Source organism: Cajanus cajan, chromosome 3 (assembly GCF_000230855.2).
Source record: "Cajanus cajan strain Asha chromosome 3, NIPB_CcT2T_4, whole genome shotgun sequence".
NCBI classification, from domain to species: Eukaryota; Viridiplantae; Streptophyta; class Magnoliopsida; order Fabales; family Fabaceae; genus Cajanus; species Cajanus cajan.
The window spans coordinates 60,062,498-60,088,099 of record NC_138519.1 but is presented as its reverse complement, the minus strand read 5'-3'; the positions used below and the strand labels follow the sequence as shown (position 1 = coordinate 60,088,099).

The following is a 25,602-nucleotide window of genomic DNA, read 5'->3' as shown; positions in this document are numbered from 1 at the left end:
ACTTAATCTATAATAACATTTTAATAAATTAAATGGACAAATGTTAATAAAGACTAAAAACACGTCTTGTTGTAGTGTATTCTCATAAACTAAAGTTTTTCACCATCCAAATCGATAATAACATTGAAATTCTTAAAAATAAATAAACGATATTGAATAATTGAAGTAAATTATATAGACAAATGCTACCTATTCAACTAACGAGGGATTAACTTGTATATGTAAAGTATTCACCAAAAATTAATAATAATTGCATATGTGTAAAGAGGACAGATTTTCGGTAGATTATTCTCAGATTGGTGCGTAAATCCAGTTGGATGTTTGAAAAAATGACAACTGATCATGGAGAGCAAATCCTAAGGACTATTTTTAGCTATTATGATAATACATTGCTACATGCAACATGGTTTGCTGGAATGAAAAAAAAAAATTGGTAGCTGCATGGACTTTGGTTTTGAAAACTACATTGGTTTTAGCTATTATATATGGTGCAGTAGATTCTGATTTGTTGCTTGGTGTACGACACAATTCGGTCATGTTATTGGGGGAAATACATTGGTTACACAAGAGGTTGTCATCGTTTTGGAGTCTAAATCAAAGATGGTAAATATTACATTTGCATGGTCTCATTTCCACCCTTGCAATGGGTTGTCTATGTTTCTAAGGCAGTTTTTTTTTCATCCTTCTGCATTCTTTTTTCTTTGGGAGGATGGACTACTTTATGTTCCCTATTTTAACTTTCTTACCATATATTTTTACACATTTTGTGTCTTTTTAATGAAATCTTTTGATTATTGAAAAAAAGAAAAAGAAAAAAAAACTTGCATATGTACGTGGCTAACAATAATAATATACAGTAATAAAATATCAAATAATTTGAAATTAAATTTTATAAATATGATTTATATATGAAATGAACTATTAATTCAACCAGACTACTCTACATATAGATTTACTGACCATAACAAGCATCGATCGATCCATACATAGATATGTCTAAGATACATATATGATCTCTATATATGGAAAAGTAATAAAATAAGAGACGTGAACTAAAAAAAAAGTGTATATATTAATAATATACTTAATAAAAAATCACCTTTTAATTTTTTAATTTTTTATCGGTTTTATTCTTTAATTTGTGTTCTTAATTAATAGTTAATACACTGAAGAATTTTTTTTTTCATATACCTATTACTTAAAGGAAAAAAAAATATATCAATTTATGTATCATTTTAAAGTTTCAAGATAGTATTCCTTCTTGTTCGTTTTAATTATTATAAACAAGTGATAATGTAAAATAAATTATAAAATTACAAATGATTTTAATGAGGTAGGAAATTTGACATTTTCTCACCTTTATGCTATAACCCTCAACAATAGAAGAAAAAAAATGATAGAAACAAAATTTAATTAAGAATATGTTGACTGTTTCCTTTATTTGGTCCATAAGTCCATTACACATTAATACCTAGCTAGCGTTAAACCAGTCAATTACACTACACATGCATGTTGAATGTTCAACAAGTTTGGAACGTGATTTGACCCAATAAATAAAAAAATAAAAAAAGTTTTCAACTTGATTAGTTTAATGTTAGTAATAAACATGAAGCAGCTATCTTTAAGAGCACGGCAAGTAAAATACTATGCACATCACTTCATTAAATATCCTCTAAAGGGAGCACGTGGAAGCAAGCTGCCAGACAAGTTACAAGAGTCAAGAGTGGTAATGTCAGACACAGCGAGCACACCAAAATTTAGACCATTTTTCTTTTGAGAAGAACATGTTTCAATGTCCATCTAACACTCTCCAATAACATATGAACTTGTTATATCATATAATGATATTTATTTTATAATGTTATATTTAAAATTTTAGGGGCTTATTAGTGAGTTTATTTTGTTTTCTTTTTTAAATTGGGAAAATTGTTAGTTTAAAGTACAATCTTAGATGATGGAGACTTGAGGTCCACCAAATTGACTAACTCAATATTATATTTATTTCAAAATCATGAATGGAGGAATTTATTTATTTGAAGAATTTAAAATTTGTTAAGGTAAAATATTTTGTTTGAATAAATAATTTATAAAAAAAATTAAAATTTAAGTATTTGTGAAAATTTTTAAAATATAGTAGAATTTTAAATTCTTTTAAAAAAGTAAGAATTTGAAATTTCTCATATTTTTTTCTTATTTCACTTATATATTTTACTTTATCTCTTATCTCTTCATATTTTTAGTTATTAAATATTTGAAAATATTTTTAAAATTATTAAATATTATTTAATATTAATTTTTAAAATTGTTAAATATTTAAAAATTAGGTAATATTTATTTTTATAAAATTTAATTTAAAAATCTGAACATATAAATATATTTTTAAAATCAATTTTACCAAGGTTAAATCAAATTAACATATTCAACCTAATAATTTAAAAGTTAAGAAATTTGAATTGACTTATCCAAACAAAATATTTTAAGAATAATAGAAGTTAAAATCAAAATATTTCAAATATTAATAATTTAAAATTTTTTAAATTTGTAAAATTTCTCATCCAAACATAACATAAATGTGGTTAGCAAACTATTTTGGACAAATTTTTTGATGGATACTAAATAGTAAACCAAACAGTGATTTATCTTTGAATAATTTTACATAGTACTTTGCATCTAGTGGCCAACTCTTGGATGATAACTTAGCTTCCATTCACTTCCCTTTAACAAACACTTCATTTCTTGTTTGAATATGGACGTACCTTGTTTAGGAAAACTTCAATATCATTCAAAGTTTAAAAATTATGGAGACCTACAACGCAATGTGAGGGTAATGAATATGAATCCAACGACCATTTACATGGCATTTCAAACCTTGTTACTAGTTTTTAAAGGTAAATGTGCTTAAAGCAGCGCAAAAGTTTTTAGAAGAAATGAAAATGATGATTATGTTGCAAAAATTGTGCTCTATGTGAATATTAATGGATCTAAATACTATCAAACAACCTGCAACTAGTATGTCTTTTGCATGTTAAGGAGAAATTACTAAGTGAAATTTCATTGAGTTGAGATTTTTTTTTTTTTTTTTGATGACCAAAAACTTAGTAGCCTTGGAAGATATTGGTGGTCAACTTTTAATTTAGTTGAAAAAGGGTATACCTGTCTGGAGGATACACCAAATCTTCTCGTACTCTGAAGGCCGAACGAGTGGTCCGATCCAATGCGAGTGAGGGGTTGGTACCTGCAAAAGGCACTCCGACGCTCAAGTCAGGACAAGCACCAATATCGAGGGTAATTAATGAACAGTGACGTTACCTTTTGACTTGAGCTATTTATATTGACATTTATGGGCTTTGGACCCCATGGGCCCTGCAACGTATTTACCGTATTAGGTAATACACCTTAATCAACTAATTAACTCCTAATCATGGATTAAGGGCCATGAGAGATGATGGGCCGATCCAGGTGGCCGAACGCCACTCGGTCACTTGGTTTTGCCTTTTGGCAGCCGACCGGGTGGTGGCCGAACGCCCTTACCCGTACACTGCCCCCCAGCCTTGAAGAGAGACGTGACTTTCTTTAAGGGTAAACTGAAGATGGCGGTTAGGGTAAGGTGAAGGGTCATGTATTAAATAACCGTTAGATATGGAAGATCTAACGGTTACAACTTTTCGATACTTTAAATTTTCGCGCCTTTTTTCATTCCTATAAATAGGTTAAACGGTAGGGCCATTCATACACTTTATCATAATCCGAGTTGAGTTATTCCGAGACCTCAGAAGCCGATCCGGTTATCCTTCGTTTAGAAAAATTGGTAAGTTCTTGTAACCATGGTTGATACTTCTTCTAGTTCTTCGGCTAGCAGCTCTCGGTCCTCTTCTTCCGAGGGGTTCTCGTCCAGTATATCAAGTCCTAGGTTATCTCAATCTCCCATGCATGCCGAAAGGTCAGGTGAAGGCAGTGCCGCAACCGACGAAGCTTCTACTAGTGGCGGTGAAGAGGTTCAAGAGAAAAGAACACGAGTGTCTAACCGTCAACGATATGGTCCATCTGATGTGCCTGGATATGAATGGGTAAACGGGGAAGTGACTTCATATTATTCGCGCTATCAAGACACCAAAATGATCACAAATCTCCTTGATTACACCAACTGTTTAAATTTTGATACTAAAGAGAATCCCTACCCGATTGGGATTCGGTCATGCCGAAACAATGCTTTTGTTAATCCTGATTTAGTTTGTCTTGATCAAAGTGATGGCAAAATGCCATCATTCTATATGTATGATTGTCTCCTCCGAGATCTCAAGGTTACGTTGCCGTTTGACGAGTTCACGATGGGAGTGCTACGAGTGTTGAATGTAGCTCCTACTCAATTGCACCCGAACAGCTGGGCACAACTACAGGGCTTCAAGCACTTATGTAAATGTCTTCATATTAAGCCTTCCCCTCTTCTCTTTCTGTATTTCTACTCGTCTCGGCCAACGATTTTAGCAAAGTGGCATTCCCTAAGCCGAATAGGGGATCGGCTTTTATTAAATAGTTTCACTTCATCGTATAAGAATTTCAAAACTGGATTTTTCCGAGTGACCATACGGCCGAATGGGCAACGTTTCTTCTTTGATGGTAATGGGCAAAGTTTATTTCCGTTATACTGGACTCGTACCCCTCGGCCCTATGACGTGGTACCGAAGAAGATGCTGACAGCTGAAGAACGAACAGATTTGAAATTATTAATGCGCCTCCCTCGGCGATTGCCGACTAGGTCATTAATCAATTTAATTGTATCGCCCCGTTGGTGGACCGACCTGATAGGTATGCTATTCGTCCTATTTTTTTCTAACAATTTAAATCCTATTGATGTTTACTTAACTCATCGTGCAGGAATCATGGTCAAAAGTGGTGCTGCTGACCTAGACATTCGTAGCTTGCTTGCCGCAAGGGTGAAGCAAGCTCGGCGATCCGGGGAAATAGGTACTTCAACTGTTGCTTCCTCTCCCCGACCCAATACGGACGACCGGTTGCCTCCTCATCCCGAACGCAAGAAGAAGAAAAAGGAAAAAGAGCCCAACCGAGAGCGCGTAAAGAGAAAAGGTTCTGACGATCAACCAGAAGCGTCCAAAAAGGCGAAGTCATTGCCTGAGTCCTCTCCAAACCGAACCGTCATTGTGGTGCCTCCTCCACTGATGTCTCGTGCGTTTCTAAGCGAGGATACTCCCTCCGAGTCAGTGATTCGGTCTGATCTTGTCTCTCCATTCGGGCAAGAATTTTTATCATCCTTGGATGGGAAAACAAAGTGGAGACTTTTTTGTGAGGTGCAAGCACGCTCTTTGGCTCTGGCCCATCACCTTGCTATGGAACCTCTTGGCGAGGTTCAGTCTTTGAAACAAAATTTAGAGGAGGCTGAAAAGACTGCAGCCGATGCAATTTCAGTCAATGAAGAAGTGACTGCCAAGAATAGGGATCTCGCTGCCGAGTTGGATGCTGTTCGGCGTGATAATGATACCCTTCGTCTGGAACTTCAAAAAATAACCAATGAAGGGCGTCGCCGACTGGAGGAGGCTGAGACTGCATATGACACCCTCAAAAAGCAAGCTCAAGAAAAGATCGTTGCTCAACATGAGGCTGGGTTCAAGCAGGCCATTCGTCAGGCTAAGCATTTCGGTCAATTTGAAGAGGACTTTGAATTTGATATGACTAAGGATTTCTATCAAGGGTCCTTGATATCTTATGCCGATCTGCCTGAAGGAGCTGAACTGGATGATGATCCTGCTCCCCAAGCTGAAGATGATGTGGAGACCTCCGAGGAAAACACACTGGATGAGGGACACCATGATCCTACCAACGATACTGAGGGAAACCCCGATACCGTTACGGGAGATGAATCCGTCCGGACGCCGGAAGAGTAGTTAATTATACTTGTAATCAAAATGCCTTTTTGTTGTAGTTTGGAGGCCGATAGAGCTTTCTTATCTGAATGAAATCGTTTTTCTTAAGCAATCTGTTTTGACTTGCTGTCCATTAATGATTAGTTAAATAAAAATCATCATTCTTGAATCCTGATAAAGAGCCGAATGGATTAACCACTTGTATGTATATATCTAGGACCGAATGGGTAACCATTTGAACGCCTGAATAAAAGCTGAACAAGCTGGTTTCACCTTTCAGTTAAATAAAAACAAAGATAAGAAATAAACCCGAATTGGTAGCTGTCTTTTGGGTAAAACTAAATCAACTTTGACAAGTCCGAAAGGACCTGCTTCGGTTGGTAGCTTTCTTTTGGGTAAAACCGAATCAACTTCCTTCGGCTAGTGCTTGTACGTTTTATGTAAGACCGAAAGAACACGTACCGGTTTGTAGATCTTGAATAACACCGAATGGGTTGCTTGGGTAAAACCGAATCAACTTCCTTCGGCTAGTGCTTGTACGTTTTATGTAAGACCGAAAGAACACGTACCGGTTTGTAGATCTTGAATAACACCGAATGGGTTGCCTCGGCTTGTTCATCGTTTTTATATAAAACCGAACGGACATGCATCGATTTGTAACTCTTTTGTGGATAAAACCGAATGAATTGCCTCGGCTTGTACTTCTGTTTTATGTAAAACCGAACGAACAAGCCTCGGTTTCTAGAACATTTGTGAATAAAACCGAACGAATTGCTTCGGCTTGTACGTCTGTTTTATGTAAAACCGAACGATCAAGCCTCGGTTTCTAGAACATTTGTGAATAAAACCGAACGAATTGCCTCGGCTTGTACGTCTGTTTTATGTAAAACCGAAGGAACACGCCTCGGTTTCTAGAACATTTGTGAATAAAACCGAACGAATTGCCTCGGCTTGTACGTCTGTTTTATGTAAAACCGAAGGAACACGCCTCGGCTTGTAGAACTTTTATTAATAAAACCGAATGAATTGCTTCGGCTTGTATATCTGTGATGGAAGCATATTTATTAAGGCACATCCTTGGCCGAGTTGAACAACTCGGGAGGGAAGCCTGTTGCGAGATTTTTTGAGGCACATCCTTGGCCGAGTTGAACAACTCGGGAGGGAAGCCTGTTGCGAGATTTTTTGAGGCACATCCTTGGCCGAGTTGAACAACTCGGGAGGGAAGCCTGTTGCGAGATTTTGAGGCACATCCTTGGCCAAGTTGAACAACTCGGGAGGGAAGCCTGTTGCAAGATTTTTTGAGGCACATCCTTGGCCGAGTTGAACAACTCGGGAGGGAAGCCTGTTGCGAGATTTTGAGGCACATCCTTGGCCAAGTTGAACAACTCGGGAGGGAAGCCTGTTGCGTTGATTAGGTAACAGAATCGAAAATTGGGCTGTAAGAATGGAAGAACTGCATAGATTTTTATTAACAGGTGCCTCGTTAAAAACCTTATCGGCCAAAACCCCTTTTCACTTTTTTACAAGAGGAGAAAAGACCGAATAAGGAAAAGAGTACACCATATATGTATACAAGGTCTGATTTACAACAAATATTAACTATAATATGTCTTCAGATGGGATGCATTCCAAGTTCGCGGAATGACCTTGCCTGAAAGCTCTTCCAATTTATATGCACCGTTCTCCAAGCTATGCCGAATCCGAAATGGGCCATCCCAATTAGCAGCCAACTTTCCTTCTCTCGGATTACGCCTCGCCGATCCTTGTGCTCTCCATACTAGATCACCTTCTTTAAAACTTCTTCTGATAAGATTGGAATTAAATCTGCGAGTCATCCTTTGCTTGCAAGCCTCAGCCGTGATTTCTGCTTTGAGACGAACCTCGTCCGCCATATCCACTTCAGCTTGGAGAGACATATCATTGGTATTTTCATCAAAATGCATTCTCCGAAAAGAAGGTTCTCCAACCTCCACAGGTATCATAGCTTCGGTGCCATATGTCAGCCGAAATGGTGTTTCTTTAGTCGTGGATTGGGGCGTGCACCGGTAAGCCCATAGAACTTCTAACAATTCCTCCGCCCAAGCTCCTTTAGCGTCTCCCAACCGTCTCTTCAGTTCGCCAAGAATGACTTTGTTTGCTGCTTCGGCTTGCCCATTGGCTTGTGGATGTTCAACAGAGGTAAATCTGTGCTTGATACCGAGATCTTGTATGAACCGATTGAGTTTCTGATCGGTGAACTGCAGACCATTATCGGTAACAAGTGCATATGGAATGCCGAAGCGAGTAATGATGTTCTTCCATAAAAATTTTTGGACATTGGCAGCTGTGATACTTGCAAGCGGCTCGGCTTCAACCCATTTTGTGAAGTAATCCACAGCTACCAGTAAAAACTTGCACTGTCCTTTGGCTATCGGGAAGGGGCCTAGAATGTCCATACCCCACATCGCGAATGGCCACGGCGAACTTATGCCGTGCAGTTCTTCGGCCGAAGCGTGGATAAGGTTACCATGTCGCTGACATGACACACAATGCTTCACAAAGTTTACACAGTCGTCCTTGAGAGTAGGCCAGTAGTATCCGGCTCGTAGCACTTTCGTTGCTAAAGTCCGTCCCCCCGAATGAAAACCACATATCCCTTCATGCATTTCTCTCAAAATGTAGCTAGCTTGTGCCTCATCAACACATTTCAACAATGGAGTCGAGAATCCTCTCCTATACAAATCTCCTCCAACAATAACATATCTAGCGGCCTGCGTTCGGAGCTTTTTAGCCGCTGTTGGGTCCGATGGTAGTGTGCCCTGCTCAAGATAATCCATTATCTCGGTGATCCACGTACGAACGGACCGCTCCACTGCCAAACATTCGGCGGCTACCACACTTGGCGATTCGAGGTCCAAGTGAAGTGTGGTTCGTAGTTGTCCAGGCTTTCTGGTGCTGCTTGCCAACCGAGCCAATTGGTCCGCTCTCGTATTGTGTTCCCTTGGTGTGTGTTTTACTTGAACTTCTTCAAACGTATCGCGCATTTTTTGGAATAAATGATAATATTTCAACAAGTCTGCATCTTTTACCTGAAAATTATCATTCACTTGTTCGGCTACGACCTTTGAATCGGTCCAGCACTCCAACCGGTTAACACCAATTTCTTGCGCGAGTCTTAAGCCAGCCAATAACGCTTCATACTCGGCCTGATTATTTGAAGCTTTGAACGCAAACCGTAAGGACTGTTCTATGATTAATCCTGTTGGTCCCTCCAAAATTATACCTGCCCCACTCCCTTGATTGTTTGAGGAACCATCCACGTGTATCGTCCATACAGTATTAACAAAATATCCTTTCGGTTGCAATTCATCAACGAAGTCCACCAAGCATTGGGCCCGGATGGGTCCCCTAGGTTGAAAACAAATATCAAACTCCGATAACTCAATTGACCAAGCCATCATCCTTCCTGCTAACTCGGGTTTGCGTAACACTTTGGCTATCGGGCAATCAGTTCGAACAATAATCTGATGACTCTGAAAATATTGCCGAAGGCGCCGAGCAGTGTGAACAAGCCCGAGTGCCACTTTTTCTAAGAGCTGGTACCTTGTTTCGGCTTCCTGTAACATACGACTGATGAAATAAATGGGCTGTTGTCCCTCTTTTTCTTGAATTAAAACCGTACTTATTGTGTCATTCGAAACACACAAGTAGACCACAATTGGTACTTCCGGATCGGGCTTAGAAAGGATAGGTGGAGAACCAAGACGTTCTTTTAAAGTCTGAAAAGACTTCTCACATTCGGCAGACCATTCAAACTTGTTCGCTTTTCTCAGTAATTTTACCATAGGTTTGGTTACTTCAGCCAAACACGGGAGGAATCTTGACAACGCTGTAAGCCGACCTGCTAACTGCTGAACTTGCTTAAGATTCTTAGGGCTGATCATTTTGACGATTGCCATACACTTATCGGGATTAGCTTCAATCCCCCTAACCGAAAGCATGAAGCCAAGGAATTTTCCTCCTGATACTCCAAACACACACTTCTCCGGATTAAGCCTCATATCATACTTGCGCAACTGTTTGAATATTTCAGAAAGATCCATTGCATGCTGATCAACATTTCTGGATTTTACCACCATATCATCCACATATACCTCCATGTTCTTGCCTATCTGATGTTGAAAAACTTTATTCATTAACCTTTGGTACGTTGCTCCAGCGTTTTTCAACCCAAACGGCATTACCCGATAGCAGTAATTAGCCGAATCGGTAATGAAGGCCGTCTTTTCCTCATCCCGAGCATGCATGGGAATTTGATTGTATCCCGAATAAGCATCCAGGAATGTCAACATTTCGTGTCCCGAGGCTCCATCGACTAATCGATCTATGTTTGGAAGTGGATAGGCATCCTTAGGGCATGCCTTGTTGAGGCTTGTATAATCTGTGCACATTCTCCACTTTCCATTTGACTTTTTTACCATGACCACATTCGCCAACCAAGTGGTGTAATGAACCTCTCGAATGAATCCGGCATCAAGCAATTTGGCAACCTCTGTTTCAACTGCCAGCTTTCTTTCGGTCCCCATTTTTCTCTTGCGCTGCGCGATTGGTTTTGCTTCGGCACAGACTGAAAGCTTATGACACATGACTTTTGGATCCACTCCTGGCATATCGGAGGGTGTCCATGCGAAGAGATCTCTGTTCTTCTCTATAACCTGACATAAGGCCGAGTGGTCATCTTCAGAGATTTCGGCACCGATGTACGTGACCTGCTCGGGACGTGAGCCTATCTGGAACGGCACTTTAGACTCAATTGGTTCCACCCTTTCTTCATTATTCATTCTTGGATCAAGATCCAACACAGCCTCCTCTACTAGTGCCGAAACGTTCACAGCATGAATTTTGTTGGATTTGGATTTTCTTTCCTCCCTCGGCTCAACACGCAAACTAGCGTAATAACATTCCCTAGCAGCCTTTTGATCGGCGTGAATTGTAATGATATTTCCTCTGTCTGACGGGAACTTCATTGCCAAATGTGGCGTTGAAACAATAGCTCCTAATGCATTTAGGGATGGTCTACCGAGTAGGATATTATACGAGGTATTAGCTTCAACGACAATGTACTTTACTTGGATCTCTCTGCTCTCCTTTTCGTCGAAACAAAACCTTGTAAAAAGTTTTATGTATCCCTTGGTGCTGACTCTCTCTCCTGCAAAGCCAACCAACGGATCGTCATAAGGAAGCAACTCTTTTTCCGAGATACCCAACTGTTGGAATGTGCTCCAATATAGTATGTCCGCCGAACTGCCCTGATCAATCAGTGTTTTCTTGACAATGCAGTTGTGAATCTCAACACTAATGACCATCGGATCGTCTTGTTCTGGGTCAATACCCTTGAAGTCTGCATCTGTGAAGGTTATCGTTGGTAATCGCCGAGACGACTGTCGGTGAACAGCGTTGACCGACCGGATAGCTCGGAGATGTCTCTTTTGGGCCGAAGAAGTTGTGCCCCCACCTGCAAAGCCACCAGCAATGGTATTGATAATCCTTCGATGCGAGGGTGCCGAATCATCTTTTCTTTCACGTGACCTGCTTCTCTCGCGCCGACCTCTATCAGAGGTTTTATCAGAACGGTCTTGCCTGTGCCGATCCTGATACCTGGGTTGGTATGAACGATTTTGAGACGAACCAGACCGGTCCACAAAATTGTGCAGTTTCCCTTGCTTAATCAGGTCTTCGATCTTGTCTTTGAGGGCCGCGCACTCATCAGTTGAATGTCCCCGATTCCTATGATACCGACAAGATTTGCTAGTATCTGCTCTTGGCGGAGTAGATGCTCTCTTCGGGATCGTTAACACTTCAGATGCCAAAGCCTGTTCGAGGACCGCCGCGCGATTGGCATTAAGGGGAGTATACTGAGTATACTTCGGTCCACGAATAGGCCTCTCCCGAAGGGATATTTCTTTGCCTCGCCCCCTGTATGATGGTTCAACTGGTTTCTCGGATTTAGTGGACTGCTCGGCTCGGGCCTGATTTCTAAATTCTGCCAACTCCTCCATCTGCATGTACTTATCTGCCCTCCTACGTAAGTCATTCATGTCCGAAGGAGGCTTTTTACAAATGCTGTTGACGAATGGGCCTGGTTTTAAAGCCGTTGTGAGATGATGCAGCGCCACGGCTGGGTTGAGATCTCTGATCTCCAAAGTAGCCTTGTTAAACCGATCCATAAACGCCCGAAGAGACTCTTTTTTATCCTGCCTAAGACTAACCAAAGATAAAGATGTTAGACTGTGAGGGCGACTTGTCGCAAATTGGATAGTGAACTGGGATGATAATGTATTAAAGGAATCGATTGAGTTAGGTGGGAGACGAGTGAACCAGCTGAGAGCTCTGCCTTTGAGGGACGTAGGAAAAATCCGACACAATGCAGCGTCATCGGTCGTACTCAGAGTTACCTGTGTCAGAAAAACATCTAAATGTTCATCAGGATCAGTGGTACCATCATACTTGTCAATAGGTAAAGCCTTCCAGTTATCCATCAGGGGGAGTTGCATAATGGAGGGAGTAAACGGATGTCGGTGTGATCCGATAGTGGTTACATCTGCAGGACGAACTACAGTAGGTAAGGCCGAAGGGAATCTCTCAGGGGCTACTGCTGAAGCGTGGGGGACCGATGTATGGACCGCATGAGATTGGTATGACCCCTGAGTTTGTGTGTTGGTGGCATGGGTAGGCTTCCAAGAAGTATCCTGACTTCTCAGCGCTTCATTCTCAGCCCTCAAGGCTGAAAGCTCCCTTGCATCTTTTTCTCTTTGTTGTTTCATCAATTCCATTTCTTGCTTAAGTAGTCGTACTGTTTCGGTGAGATCTGTTTCATCCACCATCTCCACATGTTCTTCAGTAGGGCGGTCTTGCGTGTTCGTTCTCCTAGTTATCGGCATCGTTCTTCTTAGCCAACTTTCAACCACTTTCGTTCGGCCCCACGGTGGGCGCCAAATGTACCTGTCTGGAGGATACACCAAATCTTCTCGTACTCTGAAGGCCGAACGAGTGGTCCGATCCAATGCGAGTGAGGGGTTGGTACCTGCAAAAGGCACTCCGACGCTCAAGTCAGGACAAGCACCAATATCGAGGGTAATTAATGAACAGTGACGTTACCTTTTGACTTGAGCTATTTATATTGACATTTATGGGCTTTGGACCCCATGGGCCCTGCAACGTATTTACCGTATTAGGTAATACACCTTAATCAACTAATTAACTCCTAATCATGGATTAAGGGCCATGAGAGATGATGGGCCGATCCAGGTGGCCGAACGCCACTCGGTCACTTGGTTTTGCCTTTTGGCAGCCGACCGGGTGGTGGCCGAACGCCCTTACCCGTACACTGAAATGTACCTGTCTGGAGGATACACCAAATCTTCTCGTACTCTGAAGGCCGAACGAGTGGTCCGATCCAATGCGAGTGAGGGGTTGGTACCTGCAAAAGGCACTCCGACGCTCAAGTCAGGACAAGCACCAATATCGAGGGTAATTAATGAACAGTGACGTTACCTTTTGACTTGAGCTATTTATATTGACATTTATGGGCTTTGGACCCCATGGGCCCTGCAACGTATTTACCGTATTAGGTAATACACCTTAATCAACTAATTAACTCCTAATCATGGATTAAGGGCCATGAGAGATGATGGGCCGATCCAGGTGGCCGAACGCCACTCGGTCACTTGGTTTTGCCTTTTGGCAGCCGACCGGGTGGTGGCCGAACGCCCTTACCCGTACAGGGAGGTAAGAAGTATATGTTAGGAGTCAATTTCCCAAACTCAAACTTAAGGACAAGTCCATATTTCAAGAGGGGCAGTGTTAGGACCCAAATGTAAAGTGGGATTCAAGTGGGTTGTTATCACAATATGTAGCTACTCATGCCTAATGTGTGGCAGGCTTATGTTAGATGAATGAGAGAGAAGGATAAATCGTGTAGGAGAATTTTGTTATACGAGGGTTGAGTAGAGAAAAATATAGTGGGGGAAATCATTAACGAAGTTATGGGCAGAGAGCATTTGTTCTCGGAAGAAAAACTTAGCTCTATGCAATAGGAATATATTTTTCCTCCACAATCTTTTCATTACAGAAATAATACACGTGTTATCTCCATCTTTGAGTTGTATTTTCCCTTTTCATTGCTATTGCTATTTCTAGTTTCTATATTACATAAACACTTTTCTTTTTTAAAATAAGAGATTAAAAAGAATTTTGTTTTGGGGAAATATTTGATGATGTTACGTGGAAAAAAAGAGTCGAATCTCGTTATTAAGATATTTTTATCAAAACAGACCCAACATATTTTAAGGACTAAAATGAGTTTTGAAGTTAAGTCTTTTTAAAGATGAGAAAGTAGTAAGAAAATCAACCGTCACCCATAAAAAAAGAAACCTTCAATAAAAAAAATTACAATACTAGGATCAAGTCCCAGTACTTACAATACTAAACTTAGACAATGATCAACAAACTAAAAGTAGTATTAATATAACTGATTCATTAAGTTCTATATAAGTAAAAAAAAAAATATTTTGGAGACCTAAAACTATGACTTGACCAGCCTTATGCTTAGGCTGGGCTTGATTTTTACTTGTGACAAGCATAAGATTGAAATAATATAAACTCATTCTCCTTTGTTTACTTTCCAAATAATAAAACAGATTTTATTATCTTCCATTAATATTCCAAACTCCCAAATTTATTTTGTTTACAGTCGCTGTCGCTGCATTAAATTTTGAATCTAATAATTTCATACAAACTATTCATTTCTCTTGTTAGCAACCTATAACAAAAATATTCGTACTCACGGATATCTGATGATACGGATAATAAAAGAATAGTCTAAATGAATATTTATGCATAACATGTATAGATATTTTTTTATTCGTTTATAAGTGGGACAAGGTGGATATGGTAGTATCCATATATGTGAATACCCAATAATAATATTACTTAAATATTCATATTTTATCTTATTTTTAATATTTCAAAAAAATATCATATTTCAATACACTTAACATCAAATATAAGCTTAAAATTATTTAAATACTTATTTTAATTTTCAAAATAATTTACAAACATCCATAAATATCTTTAGATACTCACAAGTATTTATAAATTCACAAATACCTACTAAACAGATACCCACATAAGTATGAGACAAATACAAGATAGATTTTTATCTGACAGAGCATGTATAAATATCCTACTACCCGTCCTCATAAAACCCCGTTACCATCCCTACTACACCAACCATAGGAAGTCATCAAATTCCCAATATTAGACTATTTTATGGTGTGTTTCTAAACCCATTTAATTGTCATTGGAAGGAGATTTTACACTTTCTGATGCATAAGCATAAGAACAAAGTGTTAGATTCGGGTTCAATGTAAGTTTAGTGAAAGAGAATTAATATCCTCACATATTTAGGACTTATTTAGATAAACTTCTTCAAAAGCATTATTAGGAGAAAAAAATAAAATAAAATAAAGTTTCTTCATAAATTAAAACTAACTTATACGTAAATTAAAAATAAAATTTTGAAAAAACTAATAAGAGGAAACTTCTATAAATTAGCTTATTGCATAAACTAATTTTAAGTCATGAAAGAAATTATTTCATTTTTTTTCTTCTAGTTTTCCTCTACTACAAGTGATTCTAGAGAAGGTTACTTAAACCAACGCTTATTCTATTTCATTTGATTTTGCTCTACTCCGTTCAACATTGGATATCCAAAAGAAGCCCTAGTTGACAACCAGGGTCTGCTGAAAATTTCAAAGTTCATAGCATATTTTAACTGCCATGATCAAACAGTCATTTCCTGCTTCGCTGTTTCATGCAAGAATCTGATTATGCTTTACAACAGGGAAAGGGTGCACAGATAAGCAAAGAAATGGATTTGTATTCTATTCTGTACATGCTCCACATCCATGCAAGGAGAAAATTTCGCTTCAAGTTGACTGCAACAATTCTCTAATATCATACCCTTGAAGCTATATATACAAACAGGATAAGAATTCTTAGTACTGAATAAAAAAGGTGATTGCAAACCCAGGATTAGGTGCCAGTAAACCATACTAAACAGACACATGCAAAGAGTTTTAGTTAATACCTGCAAAAAAGTAAGAAGCAATATAACTCCTGAATTCCAAAAGGAATGGATAGTGATGGGAGTGAGAAGATTGCGAGTTTGAGCATATGAAAACCCCAAAGCAGCCCCTACATATGCCACAAATTTCTGTCATTTTCTTCAAAGTAGGTGGAGGAACAATTGCATCTTTCAAGAGAAAATAGAGCCCTCCTTGGTTTGAGAAAACATTTTCTATTTTTATTTTTCTTCAAATAATTACAAATACATCACATTTTTTCACTTTGATTTGTATTTTCAAACATTTGTATAGGGAATAATAAAACAAAATTATAAAAAAATGAACTTTTGTAATTTTTTGCAAAAATAAAAACTGAAAACAGAAATATTTTCTCAAACCAAACAGACCCTATTTTTTTTCTTTCATATTTTACCCTTGTTTAAATTAAATAATTGTAAATTCAGTGTCTACTGCGACCCAAACATTATGATAGAACATTTCTTGTCATTTCTGAAGATCATGTTATCATATATTTACATAATACCTAGAACAAACAACTGTGGAAATTCTCCAGGAGTGAGATGGGCAAGGGCAAACACAGCAGCACTAAGGACGACAGCAACTGGTGTAGGAACCCTGAGTGAGAGTTATCATGCATGAGAAAATTTGTACCAGTAACAATCGATTCACAAAAGATACTTGAAAAAACGAGTTTAGACATCCATAATGCATATAGCATCTCAGATAAGCTAAATCTACATATTTTGCACACAACTATATCCACTGATAAGATTATTTTTCACAAAGAAAGCATAAGAAAAGTTCAGGTTTTTATCTAGCCTGAAATTGCTAACTCAGACCAACACACTCTGGTTTATATGTTAAAAATAAAATAAAAACAAAAATAATCATTTTTCCTTAAGATCATAAATTTTTCCACAATTGAAGATCCAATGAAGAATATAAAAGCACATTTCAAATATACATTAAAATTTAAAATAATTGAATATATGGTTTTATTTGGGGGCTTTGACTTTTTCAGGCCATCAAGGTAAGAACTGGTAAGATCTACAGATTAAAACTGAATCAAATTCTAGTACGCAGTGAAATGATGAAACTATCAGTCAGTTCCAAAAAAAATTCTTCTGACATGTCATATTGCTACTTCTCTCTTTTCAATCATCCCTTTCATTGTCTACCTCTGGAGTCTGGACCTAAATCAGACAAATCTTTATTTTACAATAATAACATAAGTATAGCACTATAGCAATCTCGTTTTAGAACCCTCTGTATGCTTTTGTGTAAACAGTATTTTGAAAAGCTCAAGTTTGTCTAAACAACTAAACAAGTAGTGCATTAGTTGGTGTTTTATGGACTACATGTAGGTCGATTGAACCTTTAAAATATCTAAACCAGCCCTTCCCAGTCGCCACCGTATATGCCATATAAAATCTCTTGAAGATAAAAGTCAATATATTAAAAAGCTCACCAAGTTGATTGAAGAACTACCACCTAAATTATGAGTCCATATATGCCAATACTGTCAGAAACTTAACTGGAAGGAAAAATAGAAACTACCTAGCACAATGCAAACTTCACTATGCATCCTAATCAACTTCCCCTTCATTCAAGGATAAGCTAACTACAGCTGAAGCAGCATTTGTAGAAACCTTCTCTGTTCAATTATCAAGCCATTGAATATCTAGTTCAAAAACAAAAGTCTCACTTTCAAGGCAAGCTGCAGTTTCTTTAACAAACATATTTTATTATGATAAATGGAAATAAATGAACGTTAAAAAAAAAAAGTTTGATCAGCAAAACACAGGGAATTAAATGGAAAGGAGAAGTAATGAAAGCAACCAATACCACTTAGTCAGGGAAGTCATAAAAAATCCTCGAAATATAGTCTCCTCAAGGAGTGGAGCAAGAACCCCTGTGATGCCCACCAAGCAGGCAGTGCTACAATGAAAATAAACACAATCAGTCCCATACTTGAGAATCTGGGATATCTGACATAGGTAGGAACTTTTGACAATTTTTTTTCATTGATAGAAGAACTGTGATTTAAAATTGAAGTCCACAACTGCAATTTTCACCACAATGTTGTGGTTTAAGATACCCTGCAACTGCAATTTGGCTGCATAAGCCATATTTTACTGCAATTTCTTTAATCAAAGTATAACTGAAGCCGCAACTCCAATTTAAAATAAGGGAACAGAATATGTTACCTGAGATTTGAAGATCCAATTAATGGAAGCAAGCGAACAAGAGCGTCAGTCTGTAAAGCAGTTTATAAAAGCATATAAGAGATATCCACAAGGTTATAAATCCATAGAAGGTATACCCTTTTAAATAAGGCAATCTTTAACAGAACAAAACTCTTATCAATACAGATTAGTTCTGCTAATGTTCATAAGGATAGTTGATCCAAACTCATCATTAGATAAAGATAATCTGATCTGCCTCTAGTTAGCTAGGATGATCCATACAATGATAGAAAGTTGGAAACATAATATAAACAGCTGCAATGTAATTCTAAGATCAGTGGTTCAATACTAATGCTATTTGAAATTCATTACCCTATATTGCCTCCTTCCAAGCTACAAAGAAAATAGTTTAACATATAGAAACTAAGAATTACACCTGCATCTTCCTGTAAATTTCAAAAAAGAGAACACAAACCTCTCTTTGTGGGGCTTCTCCACTGAAGAAAGACACAGCAACTCCAGTCAATGAAATGGCAATTATGGCACCACCAAGTCCAACTCCAGCCCACAAAAGCCAACCCTTTTGAAGATTGAAAGGTCCCCTGAAATCTGTTACAATGTTGTTACCATTGAATGGGGAAAAAAGAAAAAACATCAATGCATAACATATTCTAATTCATCTAATTATAATCCAATTGCAAATGAAACATCTGATTAAAATGAAATTTAAATCAGCATGATGCAACAAAACAGAGATACAGCATGCTCATCAAGGCATAAACTGGTTCATATTGGTGGCAGTGAACTTAATTATGGCATGACACAAACATTGAAGAAAAAAGTTGCATGAGCACAGCGTCTATAAGTGCAACCAACCAATCAACAACTCTAAATGTATTAAAATAATAATAAAGTCTATTGAAATCCATGAGTAAGTTATTTTAATATTATTTTGAGCTCTAGATTGGTTGTGGCTGTAGACACTATACTTACAGCCTCATGTTACTATTGCTCACATTAGAAAGTTGAAACGTTTTGCCTGTGCCCTAGATATAATTGAAAGGCTCTTAAATATTAATACCATATTTGAAGAAGTCTTCAGGAAGTGGCTGGAAAGAGTTGGCAACACTGTATATGATTCCAAGTACAACAGCAGTTGTGATGCTGCCAAGACAATAATAGGAGAAAATAAGAAAGTAATCCAAAACTTTATCTACTTTGTCTTAAACACCGGAAAGAAAATTGGAATAATCATTAGGTACAGAAAGTAGAAAGGACAAAGGTGTTTCGTACTTTTATTGTTTATAGATGGATCTAGTTGACTCCATACTTCCCAACATTAGGCAACTAGTTAACAAGACAAAGGTCTAAAGTTTAAAGCTGTTGGAAATAATAATAGTTAATGCACTTATGAAATAGTATGTTCATGTATCACATGATAAAATGCATGTAGTGTTCGTAAGTATTAATGTCTAGGGAGTTGCACTCTATTAATATTAGCATAGGAAATAGTCTCCATTAAGTCTATCAAGAGCCTATATGTGTGGAAGATATGTGATATGCAGAACCTCTCTGTCCTCCCTCTCTAAATCTCCTCCTCTAAAATTCTATAAAAGTAAATGTTACAATGTAAGCATTGAGCATTCAATCATTTCACGAGGATGCAAGTTTTGAGAAGGAAAGAGAATAAGGTAGTAAATGACAGCCTAACGACTCAATGCATGTCAATCACTGCCATGAACAACATCATATCATCTTGCTATCTAAAATGTGGCTTCGCATACTCTTAATAAGAGATTGACTCGTCAAGAACAAATCAGAACCAAAAAGTGGAAGCTGTTTCACAATTTACCAGCCAACTCCCAACATTACAAAGGTAAGAATCCAAATTAATTGCATACCCCTGATCGAATAAAAGTATCTCTGCCTTGTCATCTAAACTTAGCTTATCAGGTTCGATTCCTAGATATGGTAGAGCAATTGCTTCGGTCAAACCTGTCAATACAAAACTGCCTGGGAATAAATTAATGGCCCAACACAGTCAGCAACATAGAAATCAATTATAACATGTAAATTGTAAACCAATTGACGTTATAGGTACGAAGTTTCTAGATGACATCTTCCTCAGTAGATTTGCATTATTTCAAGTTTGATATGAAATCATAACAGCCGTTTAAAACACACCCCAATCCACAAGCAAGAGAGGTCAATGAAACTGTTTGCCATTCCCAAGGCACCTCCCATCGCCTGAGAATAGGCCATCCCAATCCCGATTCCTGAAAAACATAAAAAAAACAAAAAAACAAGAACAACACAATTATACAATATCTTCTTACATATACTTTAATTAGAATGCATTAATAGTATAAAAGTTGTTTTCTTTTTCTTATAAACTACGAGTTTCCTCCACTAGAAACAATCCTGTTAGGACCACTATGGGAAGCAAGGCTCTCCCTCTGAATTATTTAACACAGTTATATATTCAAAATTTGAACTCGAAACCACTAGTTAAACTGGAATAACCCACATAAAAGTTGTTTAGCATGTCATTCAGTAGTAAATTATCATATTTAAGGTGATTTCTAAGATGATTTCTAATTAACTGACCGTGTAAACATTTTTAATATATTGTATGAAAACTAAACTCTTTCATATATTATTGTAAACAAAAACAAACACAACACACAGACCTCTAACTCATAGGAGTCACTGAAATACACTCAAATTCACTCATGCAAAGGGAATCATTTTGTCACAGTAAATTCGGTTATTGAATTAACAACAAACCCAATCACCAGATGCCCACATTAAAAATCATTTCCTTATTGTTCTTTTTCTTTATCACAAGAGATGACAAGTAAACTTGCAGCCCTAAATAATGTCCGAACTTGTAATAACTTTGTCGAAGAATACTCAATTTTATCGAACATACAATCAAGTAATACTTGATTTACAATAAAATTTATTAAATTAGGTACGAGAATCGGAATAAATATATCTATATCTGTTTTAAAATCACTAGAAACTTAATTTAGTTTTTAAAAGTTTTTTTTTTAATATTTACATAATTTTAATTCTTATTATATTTTAAATTTATTTTAAATGAAGTTTAATTAATATAATTTTGTAATTATTTTTTTATGTTGAAAGTTTATTTTTTTTATATTCTTTTACAAAACAATTAATTAACTGAAATTCCGTGAAAGTAAGTGGATTAAGAAAAATAAGTAAATAAACAAATAACAAGAAGAAAGGGTGAAGGAGGGAGTGCCTTATCCTGAAAATTGGTGTCAGATTTGTCTCGAGCGTTGAAGAAGCAAACAGAAGGAAGAGGCGTTTTAGAGCCCAAAGTGAAGTGGCGCGGGAGAAAGGGGTTTCTATGGAGAAATGCGGCGTTTTGTTTTGAGAAGGGTTTGAAGGAAGAAGAAAGGTTGTGGGAAGCGAAGAGAGCGCAAGGTGGTGATGGTGAATACAGAGAAGAAGCAAGTAGCATTGAATTTGAAAGCATGGTGTGAGGTGGAGAATTTGGAAATTGAAAGTGTAAGGTGGAGAACTTTGAATCTTAGTGCTTTTGATTTGATTATGTGTGCACTGGATAAGGCTGGTCGCATATGAGTTCAAGTCCCCTCCAGAAAATGTTGCTTTAAAATTGTATCAATCTACTTTTTTTTCTTCTTTTTATAATAATTATATAGATTTAAATATATTTTTATTTTCTTAAATTTTTGATAAATTTATTTTTATTTTTTAAATTTAAAATTATTATTTTTAATCTCTATAATTTTAAAATATCTTATTTTAATATTTATATTTAAAAATTTTATCTATAGGTGTTTCTGTTAATGAAAATATATATTAAATTTGATTGATATTACATAACAAGATAACTTGAAGGATTAAAACAAAATTTTTAAAAATTACAAAAATTAAAAACAACAAATTTAAATTTGAGAGATCAAAAATAAATTTATCTTAAATTTGAAGGACTAAAAACATATTTAAATCTAACTATATATAAATTTAGACATATTTGATATCTTTATTAAGAATAAAATAAAAATAAAAAATAAGTAATAAAAATATATTAATTTAATTGATGTTATAATTGATTCTTAAATTTTTAAGTTTTAATTTTAAATTTATAATAAAAGAGCATAACTGTTTATTAAATATTAAATATACGATGATTTTTTCATATATATTAATATGGATAGAAAAAGTTATAAATCAATCATAAATTGATTAAAGGTAACATTTTGAAAATAATTATCGTAAAAATTAATATTATAAAAATTAACAGTAAAAAAAGGTATTATGTGCTTCTATTAAAAAATAAGTGGACAATTAACTTGTTTTTTTCTTATTTTGTCTTTAAAAGATACATTAATAAAAGTATGGTAGAAAAGTATAAATTTCATATAAAAAGTAAAAAAATCAATATTCTCTTTTTATAGTATATATTATTATTATAAAAAATGTTATTGAAATTTTTGAGCAAAAATAGCATTACCCATCGTTATAAATTCTAACGTAGTAGGTTATTTCAGAAGGCCTAAAAGTCCAGTATGGGTGATTTAGTAGTTCAGAACGGGCCGTTCCAAATTATTGAATTAACCTATAAAACGTAGTTGAGAGCGGACCGTTCTAGAGGGAGAACGAGTTGTTCCAAACCCCAAAACGGGCCGTTCCGGAGGGAGTACGGGTCATTCTGGATGGAGAACGGACCGTTCTGGATGAATTGCAGAACGGGTTTCAGAACGAGTCGTTCTACATGTGATTTTTGTACTTATTAAGGGGGTGCAGAACGGGCCGTTCCGAATTCGGAACAGGCCGTTCTGGCCACTCCTTAACTTCTATAAATAGGGGTTGGGTGGTTAAGGAGAAAATGAGGCTTTTAGAGAGAAGTTTTAGAGAGAAGGACTCTTGGTCTGTGAGTTCCTTTCTCTCCCAAATTTCTCTGTATGATTCCTTTTCTCCTCTAGATCACTAATGTCTTCTGTCTTTTCTTGAAATTCAGATTAGGAAGCTTGCTTTAGGAGGATTGAAGTTCCGGGTTGAGCTTCGAAAAGGAATTCTACTTCTTCTCAGTTATTGGCTATTTTGAACCAATCTTTAGGTGAGGGAAGCTAGAATGTAGGTTGTTTAATTTCAGGAGAGTTAGGGAAGCTTTATGCATGGTATTCTTTTGTTGAAATAGTTGAGTTGTTGGGTGCTTAAGTTGATTTATGTTGTTTATGTGTAAGATGACATGATAGATGAATTTTAAATATGTTGTATATTGCTGAAGTTGTTTATAAAGTTGTTAAGTTGCATTAAGTTGATATTGTAATGACTATAGCTGTTTAATTAAGTTGTTTGCATGTTGTTAAAATTATTAAAGTTGCATAGTTGTAAGTTGTCTATTGTTGTTAAGATGTCTATTGTTGTAAAGTTGTTAAGATGTCTATTGCTGAAAAGTTGTATGTTGTTTAAGTTGTTAAGCTAATTAAGTTGTGATGATGAGTTGTTGATCACTAGGACTAGGGGAGATGTTTTCGAATTTGTTCATCCTATTGTGTGGATTGAGATAGTTGTGGTGCTCTGAGAGCCCAATTTGTTGAAAACCCTCCTTGGGAAGTTGTCCCTTGGAGTGGACGTTGTGTTGTTCTCCTCTAGGACTTAGTTGATCCCGTGTGTGGGCAAGGTCGAGGTACACGTGTATAAAGAGACTACGGTATAGGAGCCAGGCCAAGCTATACCGATTACAAGCGGTCAGATGTCTATTGTTGTAAAGTTGGAAAGTTGGGGACATATGGTGAAGATATATGTCCTATGTTGAGATACATAGTACTAAGGTGATAAGTTGAAAGTTGTTTTAAAGTTGAATCCCTTAGTATTGTGTGGGCGACATGGAAATAGTCGATCCATGTCATGGTTGAATGACCAATTTGAGTAAGGTATCTAGTTAAAGATGTAGTCTTTGACTAGGTACTGGAGGGTGCGTGGTACTTGGAGGACAGTGGGTGGGCTAACTCCATATGTGGATTGGTGATGCTAGCCAAGGCCGTGGTAGGCTCATACCCAAACCCTTCTATCCTGACAGTAGTACTGGACCTCCAAGTCTAAGTGGCACACCTGAGAAATTGCCTATTGTTGTCTATACCTGGTTCTCTTCGGAGTTCCTAATGTTGTTCTATACCTGACCTGGTTGAGATAGGTCAAACATTGGATTCGATAGGGTTTATGCCACCTAGACTGCTCAACCTCAGTTGTTGGAGATCTCCCAATTGTACATGCGTGACGACGCATTAAATATTAAGTTGTATATTGTTGTTGTTGTTGTTGTATTAAAGTTGTTTCTAAGTTGTATGAATGAGTTGGGTTTTCATGTTGAGCTGTATGGTTGTTTGTGATGATGATTGATATGCATTAATATCTGTCATGAGATACATTTATTACATGCTTGTTAATATGATGAAGTGTGTGGTGTTTAGTTTCATGATTGATGGATTGTATGTTATACATTAGTAGTATTGGATAGAGTATGGTGTGACTCTATGAACATGATTGATAGTTGGATGATTGCGTGGTATAGACTATTGTCTGTACTTGTATGATTGATTTTTAAACTCTAGCTTACCCTTCTATTTCCATGTGGTGGAACTGCGATGATCATACTTGGTATGGGAGCAGGTCAGGGCTAACTTGGAGTTGAGGTGTCTGCTGCGAGATGGGGAGTTTTAATCCTCGTGTTAGAGTTATCATTTTGGATAGCGGTTTTGTCTGTGCTTGACCTATAACACCCCAGCAACCCGCATGTGGATATTGTCCGCTTTGGCCGCAGCCCTCACGGTTTTGCTTCTGGCAATGGCACGCATGCCACCCCAAAACGCGTCCACGCAAGGAAGGTATCCACACCCATATATATGGCATGCTTCGTTCTCCTTCCTAACCGATGTGGGACTTCACAATCCACCCCCCTCAAGGGAGTCCAGTGCCCTCGTTGGCACACCGGCCCGGGTCCCGGCTCTGATACCAAATGTAACAGCCCAGCAACCCGCATGTGGATATTGTCCGCTTTGGTCGCAGCCCTCACGGTTTTGCTTCTGGCAATGGCACGCATGCCACCCCAAAACGCGTCCACGCAAGGAAGGTATCCACACCCATATATATGGCATGCTTCGTTCTCCTTCCTAACCGATGTGGGACTTCACGGGTGTTACATGTGCTCCAAGCCACAGTTGCTTAATCTGTGAAGAGGTTGATGTTGTATACGTTTGCTAAATTCGTGTAGGGAAATCTTGAGTTAATCTTCGCTTAGTTGGTTAACTCGGATGGAACAAGGATTAAGTGGTTAATAGAGTAATGTTTGAGAACCAGGGATAAAAGAGTTACAATCCGAACAAGGAGCCAATCCATTTTTACTTGCTG

General features: G+C 37.3%; 2 protein-coding genes across 2 annotated transcripts; both read right to left on the bottom strand.

Annotated features, from left to right (window-relative positions):
• Positions 1–7,474: 7,474 nt before the first annotated feature.
• On the bottom strand, positions 7,475–12,799 carry LOC145956362 (uncharacterized). The gene has a single exon (XM_083071946.1). The coding sequence runs from the start codon at positions 12,797–12,799 to the stop codon at positions 7,475–7,477; it is 5,325 nt and encodes a 1,774-aa protein (XP_082928072.1).
• Positions 12,800–15,568: 2,769 nt separating this feature from the next.
• On the bottom strand, positions 15,569–21,827 carry LOC109815963 (CAAX amino terminal protease family protein). Its single transcript, XM_020380796.3, has 10 exons — positions 21,464–21,827; positions 20,377–20,468; positions 20,094–20,201; positions 19,274–19,356; positions 18,668–18,801; positions 18,214–18,263; positions 17,852–17,944; positions 16,530–16,621; positions 16,009–16,115; positions 15,569–15,889 (listed from the first exon to the last, which is right to left on the bottom strand). The coding sequence occupies exons 1-10, from the start codon at positions 21,698–21,700 to the stop codon at positions 15,848–15,850; spliced, it is 1,038 nt and encodes a 345-aa protein (XP_020236385.1). The 5' UTR covers positions 21,701–21,827; the 3' UTR covers positions 15,569–15,847.
• Positions 21,828–25,602: the final 3,775 nt, after the last annotated feature.

Coding starts and splice junctions, on each gene's coding strand:
- LOC145956362 (XM_083071946.1), bottom strand. CDS start 12,799: ATGCCGATAACTAGGAGAACGAACACGCAAGACCGCCCTACTGAAGAA.
- LOC109815963 (XM_020380796.3), bottom strand. CDS start 21,700: ATGCTTTCAAATTCAATGCTACTTGCTTCTTCTCTGTATTCACCATCA. Junction 18,264..18,667: donor GAGAAGCCCCACAAAGAGAG/GTTTGTGTTCTC, acceptor ACTGCTTTACAG/ACTGACGCTCTTGTTCGCTT. Junction 17,945..18,213: donor ATTGGATCTTCAAATCTCAG/GTAACATATTCT, acceptor TTTTCATTGTAG/CACTGCCTGCTTGGTGGGCA.